At 35.7% G+C, this 14,731-nt stretch overlaps 1 protein-coding gene across 2 annotated transcripts in view; it reads right to left on the bottom strand.

The window, feature by feature from the left end:
* The window catches only part of LOC145675592 (actin-binding protein IPP), a 49,090-nt gene that overhangs the window by 16,467 nt on the left and 17,892 nt on the right, over nucleotides 1–14,731 (bottom strand). For both annotated transcript variants that reach the window (XM_081746118.1, XM_081746119.1), the window contains exons 4-6: nucleotides 10,844–10,982; nucleotides 7,923–8,088; nucleotides 3,085–3,772 (exon numbers count right to left, since the gene is read on the bottom strand). In XM_081746118.1, coding sequence (XP_081602244.1) covers nucleotides 3,085–3,772; nucleotides 7,923–8,088; nucleotides 10,844–10,982 — 993 coding nt within the window. The remainder of the gene's footprint in view (nucleotides 1–3,084; nucleotides 3,773–7,922; nucleotides 8,089–10,843; nucleotides 10,983–14,731) is intronic.

Below are 14,731 nucleotides of genomic sequence, written 5' to 3'. Positions count from 1 at the left end.
TGGAACTATGGAATTTCTTTGTCGCACAAAGGGAATCCATAAAGCCTTGTGGACACACTTTTTATCATTAGCACTCGCTTATATTTCGATTTCTAGAAATAAGCAACAAAACAATCTTGTAGAGTAACAAAGAGGTGCAGAGTAATTGTACACACATAATATAGAATAAGACCTCTATTACACTCAGAAACAAATTCCTAAGCCAGCAGCACAAACTGAAGATTTCTTTAGTTTCCCCTCAAAACATGCCAGGACAATATCTCAAGGTCAGATATGAAAAAAAAATTCTTTATGCAATGGCTTCTTTTTATTTTATTATTATTATTAATTATAAACTATCATTTGTTGTTGCCAATCTGCTTTCTTACAACATATTCTACGATTAAACAGCCTTTGAGACATACGATAATCGTACATCACATGCTTCACCAGATACGCAATGAAGAACTCGGAAGTTTTCCGATCTTGTTTAATGCAACTTCTTTTCGTTTTTGTGTACGTAATTATCCACGCATAGCGTTGAAAAATTAGAGATATATCCTTAGTAATATCTTTTATCAAGTGAAGCGTTTACAGTCTGATTCAAATTATAGTATTACCAAAACTTTCGTTTGTATGTGTGCAATAATCCAAATGTAATGTTGTGAAAATTGAGGTATATAATTAATAATTTCCATTTTTAAGTGAAACGATTTCGATTTATAATTAACCATGTGGAAAAAGGCATTTTATTATTTGTCTGTACTAACACGCGTGTATATACAACAAAAAAACAGAGGGAATGTAGTCGCATTAAACTCTTGTTCCAGATTACAGCTGACACCGTTACATTGAATTTCATCGAGCGAGAACGACAGTCGATATGCATGATTCCTTATCATGTATTTTTCAATGGCAATCTGTTCTGGAGATCTCATCTTGGTGATTAGTACATATTTTAAGCCAACTCGGAAACTAGACGTGTGCTGCGAATCACGATTAAAGAAAGTAATTTATAATCACACAAAGGTTATCATTTTAATCCAAGTTTTTGAAGTATATATTTGGAGGTGGATTTCATGGCTGTTACTCAAAAATTCTCACTAGGTACTACACAAACTCAATATTAAAACGGAAGTCGTAGAGCTGTAATTTCCGGCTGCAAATAGAGGATTAGTGACACGATAAGAGATGGAATCTGTACATCAGACTCTGAATCGTCAACAAAAAGTTTCTCGTTATATACAGGGTAGTTCATAATTATATATATGGTGTTTCAAAGACTGTGGTAAAGAAACTAGCAATGTAACTTGAACATTTAATTGAACATAAACACATTATTCTCATACTTTTCCTTACAAGAATTTTAATCTCTGTTCTCTATAGGATGGTCCACCAAATACACCATCCAAATCGATACATATCTGGAGACGAAGAGCAACTCACATGCAGCTTGATAGACCTATACTGGTACCTAGTGGAACTTCTCTGTTATAGCTTCTCGTAGTTCGGCCCAACTGCGTATGTGATGTTGATATACCAGTGTGTCTACTAAAATTCCAAAATGAAATTTCGTGATCTTTTCTTTACCAAATCATAAAATTTCCTAACACTTTCAAGAGCGAATTTGGGTGCGAATTAGGCCGAAATTTCATCCATGCGATAGAAGCGTACTTTGCTTGCGATTTGGTAGCGCCTAAAGCCGACCATTTTTGGATGTGAATTTTGACGTTTTATAGAACAAAATTTTCCAATCTGTACTTACATTTGTAGTTAAAGAAAAAAAAAACAATAAAAAAAAATCGTGACCCAAAAGCTAAATTTCGTGATTTTTTCGTGACTCTCATGACCGTTTTCCGATTTCGTGACATTCGTGACCGATAGACATCCTGTATACCTGTCTTTTAAAATACCCCAGAAAAAAAGTCAGGTTGTGGCAAATCAGGAGATCGAGCTGGCCACTCTAGAATACAAACGCACACGCTGTTCCAGAAACAACCGTTCTGCCATCCTGCCTGGAATACATTGACGATCCTAAGTCTAGTGACCATTTTCCCCACGTTCAGGCTACACAGTGTTGCCGTATCGAAACTTTCTGTCCAGAATTACAAATACTACAGTCAGACAAACATCATGGGTTATCCTTTACAGGTTCCGGATAAATGGTAGCCAATTTTTAACAACCGTACATGAATGAATTACTAACTGTAAGGTACTTTTAACAATATAAAAATTTCATAGAGTCGTATCGTTGTAAAAATGTATTCAAGTCAATGACTCAAGTTCCTTTTTAGAATACATCCTTGTTTCACTCTGTACGGTAATACAATCAAGACAAACTGTGATGCAAAATATGCGTCACCCCTCAGAGTCTGAAACAAAATGAAATGAAATCTTTCAATATAACGTTATACGATTATTCCCGTTAGGCTCAGGAGATGGATTATTTAGGAAAGTGAATGATGATGGAATAATTGGCGGAATGATAATGTGGGAGGAAACGAGAATTGTCCATCTTTATTTTTTGGTCGGGGCTCAAACCTGGGACCCCACGCACCAGAGGTAAGAACTCTACCAATGACCCATCGTTCTCCCAAAAGATTCTCAAAGAAACAGTAACCAGGGTGTCTACTGAAATTTCAAAATGAAATTTCGTGACTTTTTTCTGATCTTTTCTTAACCAAACCATAAAATTTCGTAATATTCTCAAGTGCAAATTTGAGTACGAATTAGGTCGAATTTTCATACATGCGATAGAAGCATACTTTGGTTGCGATTTGGTAGCGTCTAAAGCCGACCATAGACATTTTTGGTGGTGAATTTTGACGTTTTATGGAACAAAATTTTCCAGTCTGCACTTATATTTGTACAGATAAAAAAAAAAATCGTGACCCAAAAGCTAAATTTCGTGACTTTTTCATGACTTTCATGACAGTTTTCTGATTTCGTGACTTTTTCATGACTTTCGTGACCGATAGACACCCTGAGTAACTCAAAACTCATAAAAGTAACTCATGCATTTTTTTTACAACACATTCAAATATTATTCCTAGAAAATACCAATACCAGTAGTAAAATAAAAGAATAAGTAATCAATCTCGTTACCTTGATATGATACAACACCCATACTAAACCGTGGCTCCGGTAGATTTCCTTCTAGTTGCCATTCATTGATAATAGGATCATATCTTTCTATGCTTCCACCAATGTCTTCCCCTACCCAACCACCAACAGCATACAAACACCCGCCAAGCGCACACAAACCAAATTCACACCGCGGCACCACCATACTAGCAACTTTACTCCACGTGTCTTCCCGAGGGTCATACACTTCACCATTGGCAAGAATTTGAGACTCCTGTTCACCACCGACCACAAAAATTCGACCATCCAAATTGGCCACACCGGGAAGAATTCGGCCGATTCCCATCGGCGACGCTTTCCGCCACTCTTTGCGGAAAGTGTCGAAACACTCCACTGATTCGTACGTACATTCCGAACGTGTCCATGCACTCACTAACTCCCTCTTTGAGCCACCAATCACAAATATATTCTTTTTCGCACATAGTCGCGGCTGTACATACAATGGAACTAAACTGCCTTTCTTGGTGACAAGGTCCTTCTTAATACTATGCAACGCCACTTTGAGACTAATGTCACAGCACTCTTCTATTGACTTCTCCAACAGACAATTGGACAACAGAGGCAGACGAACGTGGCCAAGGATTTCGAAAACGTAGCACCTTCGCTGAGAGACGTCATGGGTGATCCATCGCATAGCGGCTTGAAATACCTATTAAAAATAGAAATAGTAATAAAAAAAGCATTGTAAAGTAATAAAAAAAAGAAAGAAAAAATGTAGACATTTTCCCCAACACCTAATATTAGGTTAATGGCTGCACTCCTCAACTATGTAATTAAACCATAATCTATATATTTATCCAAACGCAACGGAAGTTACGGATGGTACAACTCACGTGACCTTCGATGTAAAGCACTACTCTTAAGAGTGAAGGTATGTTGCTGGTCTGAGAAAGAACTAGGAAGCAAAATGAAATGAAATTTCTAGTGACGTGCGTCAATGCTTATCCCTAGAGACACGATTTTTTGATGACACGCGAAAACGTGAAATGTAACAGTTTTGTATGAAAATGTTGTGTATCTAAAATATATAATTTTTCACTATTTGTTAGGCCATATAACGCTCGCGATTAAACGCGAAATTCTGTCAAATTTGAGAAATTTGCAACAAGTCTCGATATTCCACGAAATTTACGCAAAAGTGACAATTTTTCGACGCTTTTACGGTTTATTCATTACCATTATTTGGCAGTTATTAGCAATATGATGAAAATTCTCATTTTTGAGAAAATAGACCACCATGAATTTTTGAAATTTTACATGCAGTTACAAAATGAGCTCCATACGGATCTACTGATGAAGTGGATAGTGTGGAAGGAGTGTTACGGGGTATGTTAGATAAGCATTTAGAAATCGCTGGAAAGTGTCTCCAACTAATTTAAATATCAATTTCGAATGCTGAAGTGAAGAGGGCTCGCACTTCTTACAATGCAATACTTACGGACAAAAGAACAAATTTAGCACACACACACACACACACACACACAAAATGCTTACGTGTTATTTGCATAAGGAAACTATGAACACTAGTTACCTTTTTCTATTAATGTTCATTTTTTTTTTTGTTTGTTTGTTTAAATGATACTTTTAGTCAATGAGGATGCTTCGTGTTATTTTTTAAAAACTCAAATATTATTTAATACAGTAATGCGTGAGCTCATGCCATGATGATTGATGGGTGTAAATTAAGGTGAAATGAAAGGTAACTAATTGTAATTGCCAAGGAAAATAGTGTTCTTACATTGAATTTTTATTCACCGATTTTATCCCGCTTTACACATATTTTTACAACGAAATTACGAATTCTTATTTACCACAAAATCGTGTCTCTACTTATACCATTTAGGCTAAAGAAAATGGATGATTAATGAAAGCGAATATTACAAATAAATGGCGGAATGAGAATACGGGAAGAAACAGGAGAATCCCGCGAAAATCCACAGACGTAATGTTGTCCACCACAAACTCGCATGCTTGGGGATCAAACCAGGTACCCCTCGCACCAGATGTAAGTGCTCTACCCACTGAGTTACCGTGAACTAGGAAGCGTAGCAGTTAGCACACCGGCACGGTAGAAGACGTCTCAAGTTTGATCTAATATTGAAACTCAAATGTAATTTCACTTAATAGTAAAAATTTTGTATTGGAATGAATTACTGCTCTCATTTCGCTTTGTCTGTTTTCAGCTTCAACGCTATATGAGACGTGGACTTACAGTGTGAAGTGGAGTCCGAACCCCCTTAATGCGTTGGATTTTTTAAAAATGCTTTCTGACCAGGAATGGAACTCGGGAACCATGCGTGATACTAATCAGTGGGGAACGTTGCGTTTCGGAATTATTCTGAAGAGGTCTGTGCAGATATAAAAAACTGCATCTACATCCGTACCGCACCCGCATCCACAGACAATGAGACAGAATTTATTTTTTCTGTGACAATCACGATTTCAAAATAGTTCTTACTACAACAATCGTCAATACCTCCTTTTTAATAATTTCGTGAATTCTATCATTTAATATCGATAAAATTCAAGATAAACATTTAGTACTATTACTTGTTTCTATCGTTAAGTTAACTATTCTAAATAAAACGTACTAAAATTCAAGCAAACAGGAAAAAATATACCTACTTATTGAAGAACTACTCCAATTCAAATTTCTGACAAGAGAATTATCAAGTTGATAACATTATACCTGTCAATTAATTTTAGAGCAAATCTTTGTTTAAAAATAAAGATTCTCGATGGGGAACTCGGTCGAAAAAACGTAACAGCTTTTTCAGGCCAGCTACCCTGAGTGAGGTTTTCCTCACTCACACCAGGCAAACATAGGGATGATACCTAACATATAGGTCCCAGGCCGCTTCCTTTCTTCCCCAATCTTTTCCTCAGGTAGTGTGATTGTCGAGAGACGTCATCCCTCGTACATGAAGGGCTAACATGGCTTTAGATGCTGAAAGCTCAGAAACCTAATTTCTAATCGTAACCTTAAAAAAAAAAAAAAAAAAAAAAAAAAAAAAAAAAAAAAAAAAAAAAAAAAAAAAATTAAAGTTGTATAAACTTCCTCAAAGAAACATCCCACCGGTGAAGACAATCAGCATTTTTGAGTCGTCATCGCTTTCAAAGCATTTACCGCTAAGCTCGCGCTTCAGGTGCCGGAACAAGTGGTAATCAAACTGTTCCCAACCGAACTGTCGGATTAACGTTTGGGTGGTACCAACAGTATGAGGAAGAGCATTATCATGGAGCAACACAAGTCCTTTACTGAGCATTCCTCTCCTTTTATTATTATTATTATTTTCATTTCACGCCGAATACTTCTCAGTCTCACACTATCGTTTCGCATTGATGGTTTCACCCCTGAGTTGGAAGTCAACCAGAAAAACCTCTTTCCTGTCCAAAAACACTGGGTACACGAATTTTTGTGCTGACATTGTCGTTTTGAACTTTTGCTTTGTGAGAGATCCTGTGTGCCGCCACCCCGTTGATTATTGTTTCGATTCTAGTGTGACATGTCGAACCCACGTTTCATCACCAGTCACGATTTGGTTTAAAAAGTCCTCTCCTTCCTCGGTGTAACGAGTAAGGAATATCAAAGCAGTACCACGCTGTTTGGTTTTGTGGACGTCTGTGAGTATTTTTCAGAACACAGAGGAAATAGTTTGCGATAACGTAAGCAGTCGGTAACAATCTCCTGCAAAATAGTTCTCGAAACTTAAGAAAATTCATCTGAAAGTATTGTCATTGTACACCGTCTATTCTTAGGAATTTTCTCATCCATTTTCTTACGAACTCCTCAGTACAACTGATGGCCGTCTACTTCGTGGTTCGTCGTGGATATTTGTCCGCCCTTCATTAAACTGCCTCGCCCTCTTTTGCACCATTCCATCATTCACTACAATTTGATAATGAATTTCGGCCGGCGTAACGTTCCTTGCATTCCAAAATCGGATAACAGAACGAATCTTACAGCCGGTGGGTTCAGCAAATGTTTTAAACATTATAAACGATCACAGGACCGCGCATTTGCGACAACTCAACCGTACTGGCGGCAGTGGAGAGGCAATGAAACAATGATATTAGCTTGCATGAGCGCAGCGCCGACACTAGCGCTGTGGTGGCATTCAAACGAAACGGTGCGTACTTGTGGAACATGTTGATGAAGGTTTGAACAAGTTGGTCAGTCCCTCTGACAAGTGTTTGAACATTGGTGGCTCTTTCATGTAAAAATAAATTTGGCTTGAACAAACCAGTTTTAGTATTTTTTTTTTAAACGGTACTTTACATTCTGGACACGCCTTGTAAATAAACAATCGAATCAGCAAATTTTGCTTTTTCGAGGATTGATTCTGTCGTAATACCTCCTAAAAAATATACACACCATATTGCATTAAAATCGAATATTTTTTTTACTGAGGTTATACTGGAAAATGTGGATATGCTTTACGACGATCAACAAGAAATAATACAAAATTTAAGAATTTTTCGGATGATCCTGTGTTCTTCAAATATTTCAGCACGGCCTTCTTCGAGGATGACTTTGTAAGGAAAGAAAAGAAACTGGAGTTAATGAAACAATGCCGGCTGTACAAGGTGAATGCCTATTATTTAATTATATTTACGTATTCCATAACGTCCATCAGCAAATATTCCCATATATTTTTAACCACCACTACCTCTTTAGGAAACTCTACTTCCGTTCTATTTGCCTATTAACTCTCCCTAGCTTTGATAAGCAAATGGGCAAGAATCTACTTTCAGATAGAACATCGAAATAAAACATACATTAAAATTCTGAAACGTACCTGAAATTCACTGTCTACCCTTAGGTGTTCACTAGAAAGGAGGACAGCCAACTGGTCCTTTGGTAGTTCATAGAATTCTTCTTCGTACGATATCTGTGGGAAGTGGCATTGTATGAATTCCATTGCAGAACTCGCAAGGTCTTCACAATTATGACCATCGGCAAACCTAAAATAAAAGTAAACTAATTATCAACTAGCACAATAAATAAAATACAGTAAAGTCACGATTTTCCGCGAGAGCCGCATTTTTTTTTTTTTTTTTTTTAAATCCTGTTGCAGTCGCGCTCAACTATTTTTCATAAGTAGTCGCTGCGGACTGACACTTCGCATGCAAATAATATCATATGCTCTAAAACATAAAAATAAATTGCGTTGTAAAAAGCAATAAAAATCAGACGTAGAGCTAAAGTTTCTGCTGTACTATACCTATTTTAAAAGTTTTATTATGTTTTGTGTACAATAAAACATAGTTTTTATGCTGAAATATTTTTTTTTTTCGTGTCTGAACCTCATTTTTAGTCTTTTTTTTCTGGTTATTCGCGATCCGTTTGTCATCCAATTCCGCGTATAATCGCGGCATTACTGCATTTTCACTGTCCAAGTTATTACAGAACATGTATTATTATTAACATTACTCTTATTACAGAACATGTAATAGTAATAATAGCCTTTATTTCAGTGCCGTGAACAGCTTGTTAGCAAAAATATAGATTGTTTGTTATCTAGTATTAGAGAAATACATTACGATATAATAATAGGTAATAATAATAATAATAATGTAAAAACTGTTAAGCTCTCTACCTAAAAACAAACAAAGAAAAAGAATAGCAGTTTTAAAATTACATTTTGGCTTAATATTGCTATAGTTACTGCTCAAAAAAAAAAAAAAAAAATGTCATTTCACTTACTTAACAATCAGTATGAATTCACATACTTAGAGGATCTTAGGATCAATATTAACAGACGAAAATAATATTCACGAAGAAATTAAATGTCGACTAAAAGCAGGGAATTCGTGTTACTATTCGGTTCAAAATCTCTTGTCGTCGCGAATTCTGTCGAGGAATTTGAAGCTTAAAATATATAAAACGATAATCATGCCTGTTGTTCTGTATGGTTGAGAAACATGGTCGCTTACTCTGAGGGAAGAACATAGACTGAAAGTATTTGAGAACAGGATCCTGAGAAGCATATTCGGACCCAAGAGGAACGAGAAAGGGGAATGGCGGAAACTTCACAACGAGGAACTACATAGTTTATACGGTTTACCCAACATTGTTAGGGTCGTCAAGTCTAGGAGGCTTAGGTAGGCAGGTCATGTAGCTAGAATGGAAGAAAGTAGAAACGCTTTCAAAGTCTTGACTGGAAGACCCATAGGAAAACGACCATTAGGAAGACCTAGGCGCAGATGGGAGGATAATATTAAGATGGATCTCGCAGAGATAGGAATACAAAGTAGAAACTGGATGCAATTAGCTAAGGATAGAAGTCAGCGGAGAGCTTTTGTGAACGCGGCACTGAACCTGCGGGTTCCATAGGCCATAGAGTTAGTTAGTTAGTTAGAGGATCTTTTTAAAATTTCACATTTCCAATGCACAGAATCTAAAATCGTGCTATTTCTTATGTTATAATTTGATACTTTAAAACGTATGTTTCGCAAACAGTATTTACTGATATATATATTATCTCGTATCTTCTGCATGCATACTTTGTCAAAATCTTTTCTTCTATTCGTAAGACTCTCTAAACCCAAATAATCAAAGCTATGTGAATAATAGCTAATTTTCATTTTAAAAGAAAGCAGTCAAATAAAACATTTTTGCACAGATTCGATTTTGTTTGCCACAGTTTTAGAAATACTGTTCCTACCGATCAAAATTCTAGTTTTAGTCTTACAAGTGATTTATATAAATATACATATATTTTCTCTCTTTGAAACACAGGCCACTGTTTAAAACTAAAACCTATAATTCTTCTGGTACCTTGTACAATAGAATTTATGTAGCAAAAAAACTTTAACAGACTGTCAAATATAATACCTAGATCTTTAATAATGTTTATTTTATCTATTTGTACACCATTAACCTCATATTTACTGACAAATAATATTGAGTTTGTGTACGTCATAACTTTTGTTTTCATACCATTAATTTTTAGTAAATTGTTTCTATAACACGTGTTTATTGCATCTAAATCTTGCTGCAGTAAATAATTATCATACTTACTGTTGACTAATTTGCAGAACTTCATATCGTCTGTATATAACATAATGTTAGAGTATTTGATTTTTTTCCGGGAGATCATTTAAAAAAAAGTAAATAAGGGGAGCCCCCAAGGTCGACCTTTGCGGTATTCAATTTTTTGCATAGCCTACACAAGAATGTACAGCTCCAATTTTAACTTCGTATGTTCTATTTCACACACAGCTTTCAAACCAGCGAATGTATACAAAGATGATAAACCAATGTTCGATAACTTGTTAGTAAGATATTTATGAATGACAGTCAAAAATTTTTGAAACATCTATATATTACATCGGTTTGCAATTTATTCTTCAGTGTGTGGTACGTAAAGTCTACAAAATGGATCAGATTGGTTACAATTGACTTGCCCTTAGAAAAACCACGTTGAGACTCATTTAAGATATTTCTTACGTTCATATATTTATGTATAATTAGTTCAAATATCTTTGAGAATGCGTTGACAAGAGTGATTAGTCTGTAGTTGCTGGCACTTTGTCTATCATTTGTTTTATGTATCCGTAAAACATACACTTGCTTTCATATTGAAGGATATACACCTGTACGTAATGAAACGTTAAATATATGTGTTTACCAAAGTAATTGAAAGTTACTCGTTCCACTTGAAATTAAAACGACTTACTACAAAAGTGAAATAAAAACGATGTAACACTTTCCTACCTGTAAATTCCTATAGCATTGGATGGATGTAGTTCCCGTTTCAAAAATTCCGTACAGCCTAAAACAACTTCCTTCAATTCCAGCATATCGGCTGCTATCATTAGGTCCTGTACATTTTCTTGTCGGATACTGATTTCTCCTTCAAATATCCAAAGATGGTAAATTTTAGTACAGCAAATATTAATAGAACAACATGTTATGTCAAGAAGACATAGTACCATGCAACTTAATGGCTATAAGTAAAAAACGAACATCAAATAATTCGAATAATATTCCATTATGAAAAAAATATATAGTCTATTACCTTTGTTGATAATAAGTTAAGTTGCAGGTCTACCTCGTGGATGAGTAAATTTGGTATATTTGGGCCGAAGGGCAAAATTGCAAATTGATCTCGTTGTTTATAGGTGACATCACACATCTTTTTTATAGATTAACATCCCACAAATATGCACCGAGGCTACGGGAGACAGTGAAGATTAGGAGTCGGCTTTCTATGACCGCGGTCATAGAAAAGCTTTGAAAATATGCATGCACTCATGACCTAAAACTGCCAAAATATGGCCATGCAATCTCACACTATGGTAGGACTTTGAATTTAGGAATCTTGAAACTATACTCAATGATGCCAACAGAGCCGGATTTAAGGGGGGTGCAGCAGTGCATGTGCACCCGCCCTCTTTTCGTTATAAGTAACACTATCTAAAAAGAGAAGCTAGCAGTGAAAATAGCAACACTTTCAGAAACTTTCTGCCGTCATGTTTCCGTTTAATGCTTAAAAGTAAGCAGAGCTTTGCACAAGCAATAGTTTAGTTCGATTTTCTGAAGGTTGAAGCAAAAGGAATCACCAAGCAAGACAATATTTTTTATTCACCACAGATGCGTAAAGTCATTAAGAAAAATCAAATTTAATTCAAATGTAGTAGTTGTTATTGGTGCATCCCTCCTCAGAAAATCCTGGATCCGACCTTGGATGCCAGGTTCTCTCAGACACAAAACCTTCCAATGAATATTAAATAATTCCCACACTTGGATGTTATCATAATGATAACTTATGATTTCAATGAGAGCCCAGTTGAAAATTCTTCCCGATCGTGTTGAACGTGGATTACAAGTATTTTCACAGTATAGCCTTTCAACTTCCGTACATTTCAAGTTACGTCCGGATGTAGATATAAATATTTTCCATCAATATGCAACAAATCACTACAAGGAAGGATACAGGATAGAGGAGACAGACAGAGGCTGGAGTGGAGATTCCTCTTTTCAAGGTGGTTGATGCTACGTCAGGTCAAGAAATATTTCTTCAAATCACGTTACAGAAGGCAAAATACTTCTAAGAATGGAAGTTCCACATAACCACAGTGACAATACTAGCAAATACACTAATTCTGAGCAACAAGCGAAACTTGCCTAGGTTTTGCCTTTTACATTACTTCAGGGGCAAATGTGACTCAAAGTTAAACTGTGGTTCAAATATACATTTATATGACTAATAAAAACATGAGTCTTTTCGTGTTCACAAGAATCAGAAATGTGTTTACACTGCATTAGGCATGTAAAAAGATGATGCCAGGATAAAAATATGACATGTCATAGAAACCCGAGTCTTAATGATGATAATGAATGAAATACTAGAATCAAGAAATGGGAAACGGAAGAACCCCCCCCCCCCCCAAAGAAAACCCACGCACACAGTGTTTGTTTGTCCAGCACAAATCCCACTTGTTCCGAGCTGGGATCGAAGTTATGGCAATGATGTCACAGGCAATGCCGTTAGTGAAAATTCTTGTACTTGTATAGGTTTGACAAGAAAACAAAAAAGTATAACTTAAAGCTAGTGCGAGCAGTCGTGTTAAGTCGATCTTTGTTGAATACGTGAAACTATTTACCATGGGATCAAATAAAACAAAACGAAATTTGTAGCTTTATGTCCCACGCCTAAGCTAAAACAGGTATAATATGAATGATTGTGAGATAATAGGAAGAATTAAAATGTGGGAGGACACGGGAAAACCTCGAGAAAACCTACGAACAAAATGCTGTCCTCCAGAAACTTGCGGATCTGGGGATCGTTCACACCAGAGTTCAGCGTTGTACCACCATGGATGGCTGCTAACTGAATTGTTCCATATGAAAAAGAATTTTAAACATTAAAGAATATTTGAAAAAGTATTACCATTAATAGTCTCTGTGTACAAATTCTACAGAATTCCCGGATTTTATATGTAGATTTTCCCGTATCAGGCAGAGAATTACTTTGTGTGACAATTGTGAAGGTCATTTCCAAATCTTGCCAAGTCTATTTTGGACAAACATTGAAATAGCGTTTGTTTCAAACTTTCTCGTACTTCACTTAAATGAGATAAAATGAGTGAAGAAGATTTTTCTTTATTTGGAACAAGCACTTTTTCAATATTTGCCCAAAATGGACTTGGCAGGTTTTGAAAATGACTTTCACAATTGTTCTGGTGCTTCCACTTTCCTCTTCAAATTACAACAATCACTTCAACAATTGTACTTAATAACAAAACACAATAAGAAATGGTCTATAAATTAACTTCCACTGCTCTTATATTCTGGTGACCCTATAAAATAATGAAGAAAAATACTCTCACCACCCTCCTCAGCCAATACCTACAACACTAGAGAGACTACAAAACAAACACACTAAGTCATTAGATACGTAGTACTTAGCCTTTCGTACAAGATGGCTCATGCAATATGGATTTCACTATACCTCTTATGTTTAATTCTCATGTAATCTCGGTCATGAAAGGAATGAGAAATTACAAACAAGTTGGTTGAGTTCACTGAAGACAAAATAAACAGAAATTTTGCAATCACTTCACTGTTATTCACAATTTGCTTTCAGATCATATATATATAAATCTTTGAATGGTGTTTGGAAATTGGTACGGTAGCCTTGTTTACTATTTGTTTTGAAAGTTATAGGATTGGACTGTTCCACCTGTTACCTTTTATTTTACTGATCGTATTGATCTTCATACCAATTTCTAGGGTTCCTACTGATCTGGAGAAATCCATTCTCCTGACCTCTCCCTGACCTTTGGCAGGGAATTCCCTGATTTTCATTACAGGTGTCGGATGACGTTGACATATAAATAAGGAATAAGTAACGGTCAATATTTATATATATGAAAATATTTATTCCATAGAGACAAACAGTAATCAATTGCTCATACGTATATTTCACTTACCACCTATAAAAATCTGAGCTGTGAACATTAATGGTTGGCTAAGCTGAAATTGGTGCACAATTAATGTTAGAAAAATATATTTTATAAATTTTCCTTGACTTTCCCTGATGTCCAGTCTTTTTCCTTGGCCTACATCATTTTTCTTGAGTTTTCCCTGCCCAGTAGGAACCTTGTCTAAACATTTTTCACTGCTTCCTACGATTATCGTAATAAAGTGTAGCAGTCGGACAGCATTCGTAGTTTCAGCGAAATTTCCCTAATCTGCTAATCAGGGAAATTTAGCAAGAAGAGAAAAAGGTACTTTTTCGATAAAACGTGAAAATTCAGGGAAATTCTCGCATTGACTGATTGCTTTGCTCTTTAGAAATAAAACAATACAATATCATTTTTTTTTTTTAAAGTGGCATAACTAGCAGCCACTGTTGGCTGAGTGAAGAAAAAAGTGAAGGAAAAGTAAAAAAATGAAGGAACAGAAAACAAATGTAGGTGACACTTCCTTTAATATAGCTAAATTGATTTGATCACATAACTTCTGTTATAGGAATCAGACACGCAACAAACTAGGGATAATTTGAAAAGGAAAAATTTTGTTAGTCAAGGATTTTTTTTTTTTTTTTTTTTTTTAACGAAAACCTACGAACACTGGAGTCAGATGATAAAAGCAAAT

Source organism: Thermobia domestica, chromosome 18, assembly GCF_964235325.1.
Source record: "Thermobia domestica chromosome 18, izTheDome1.hap1.1, whole genome shotgun sequence".
NCBI classification, from domain to species: Eukaryota; Metazoa; Arthropoda; class Insecta; order Zygentoma; family Lepismatidae; genus Thermobia; species Thermobia domestica.
Note: the sequence above shows the minus strand (reverse complement) of the source record. Positions and strands in the feature narration are given on the sequence as shown.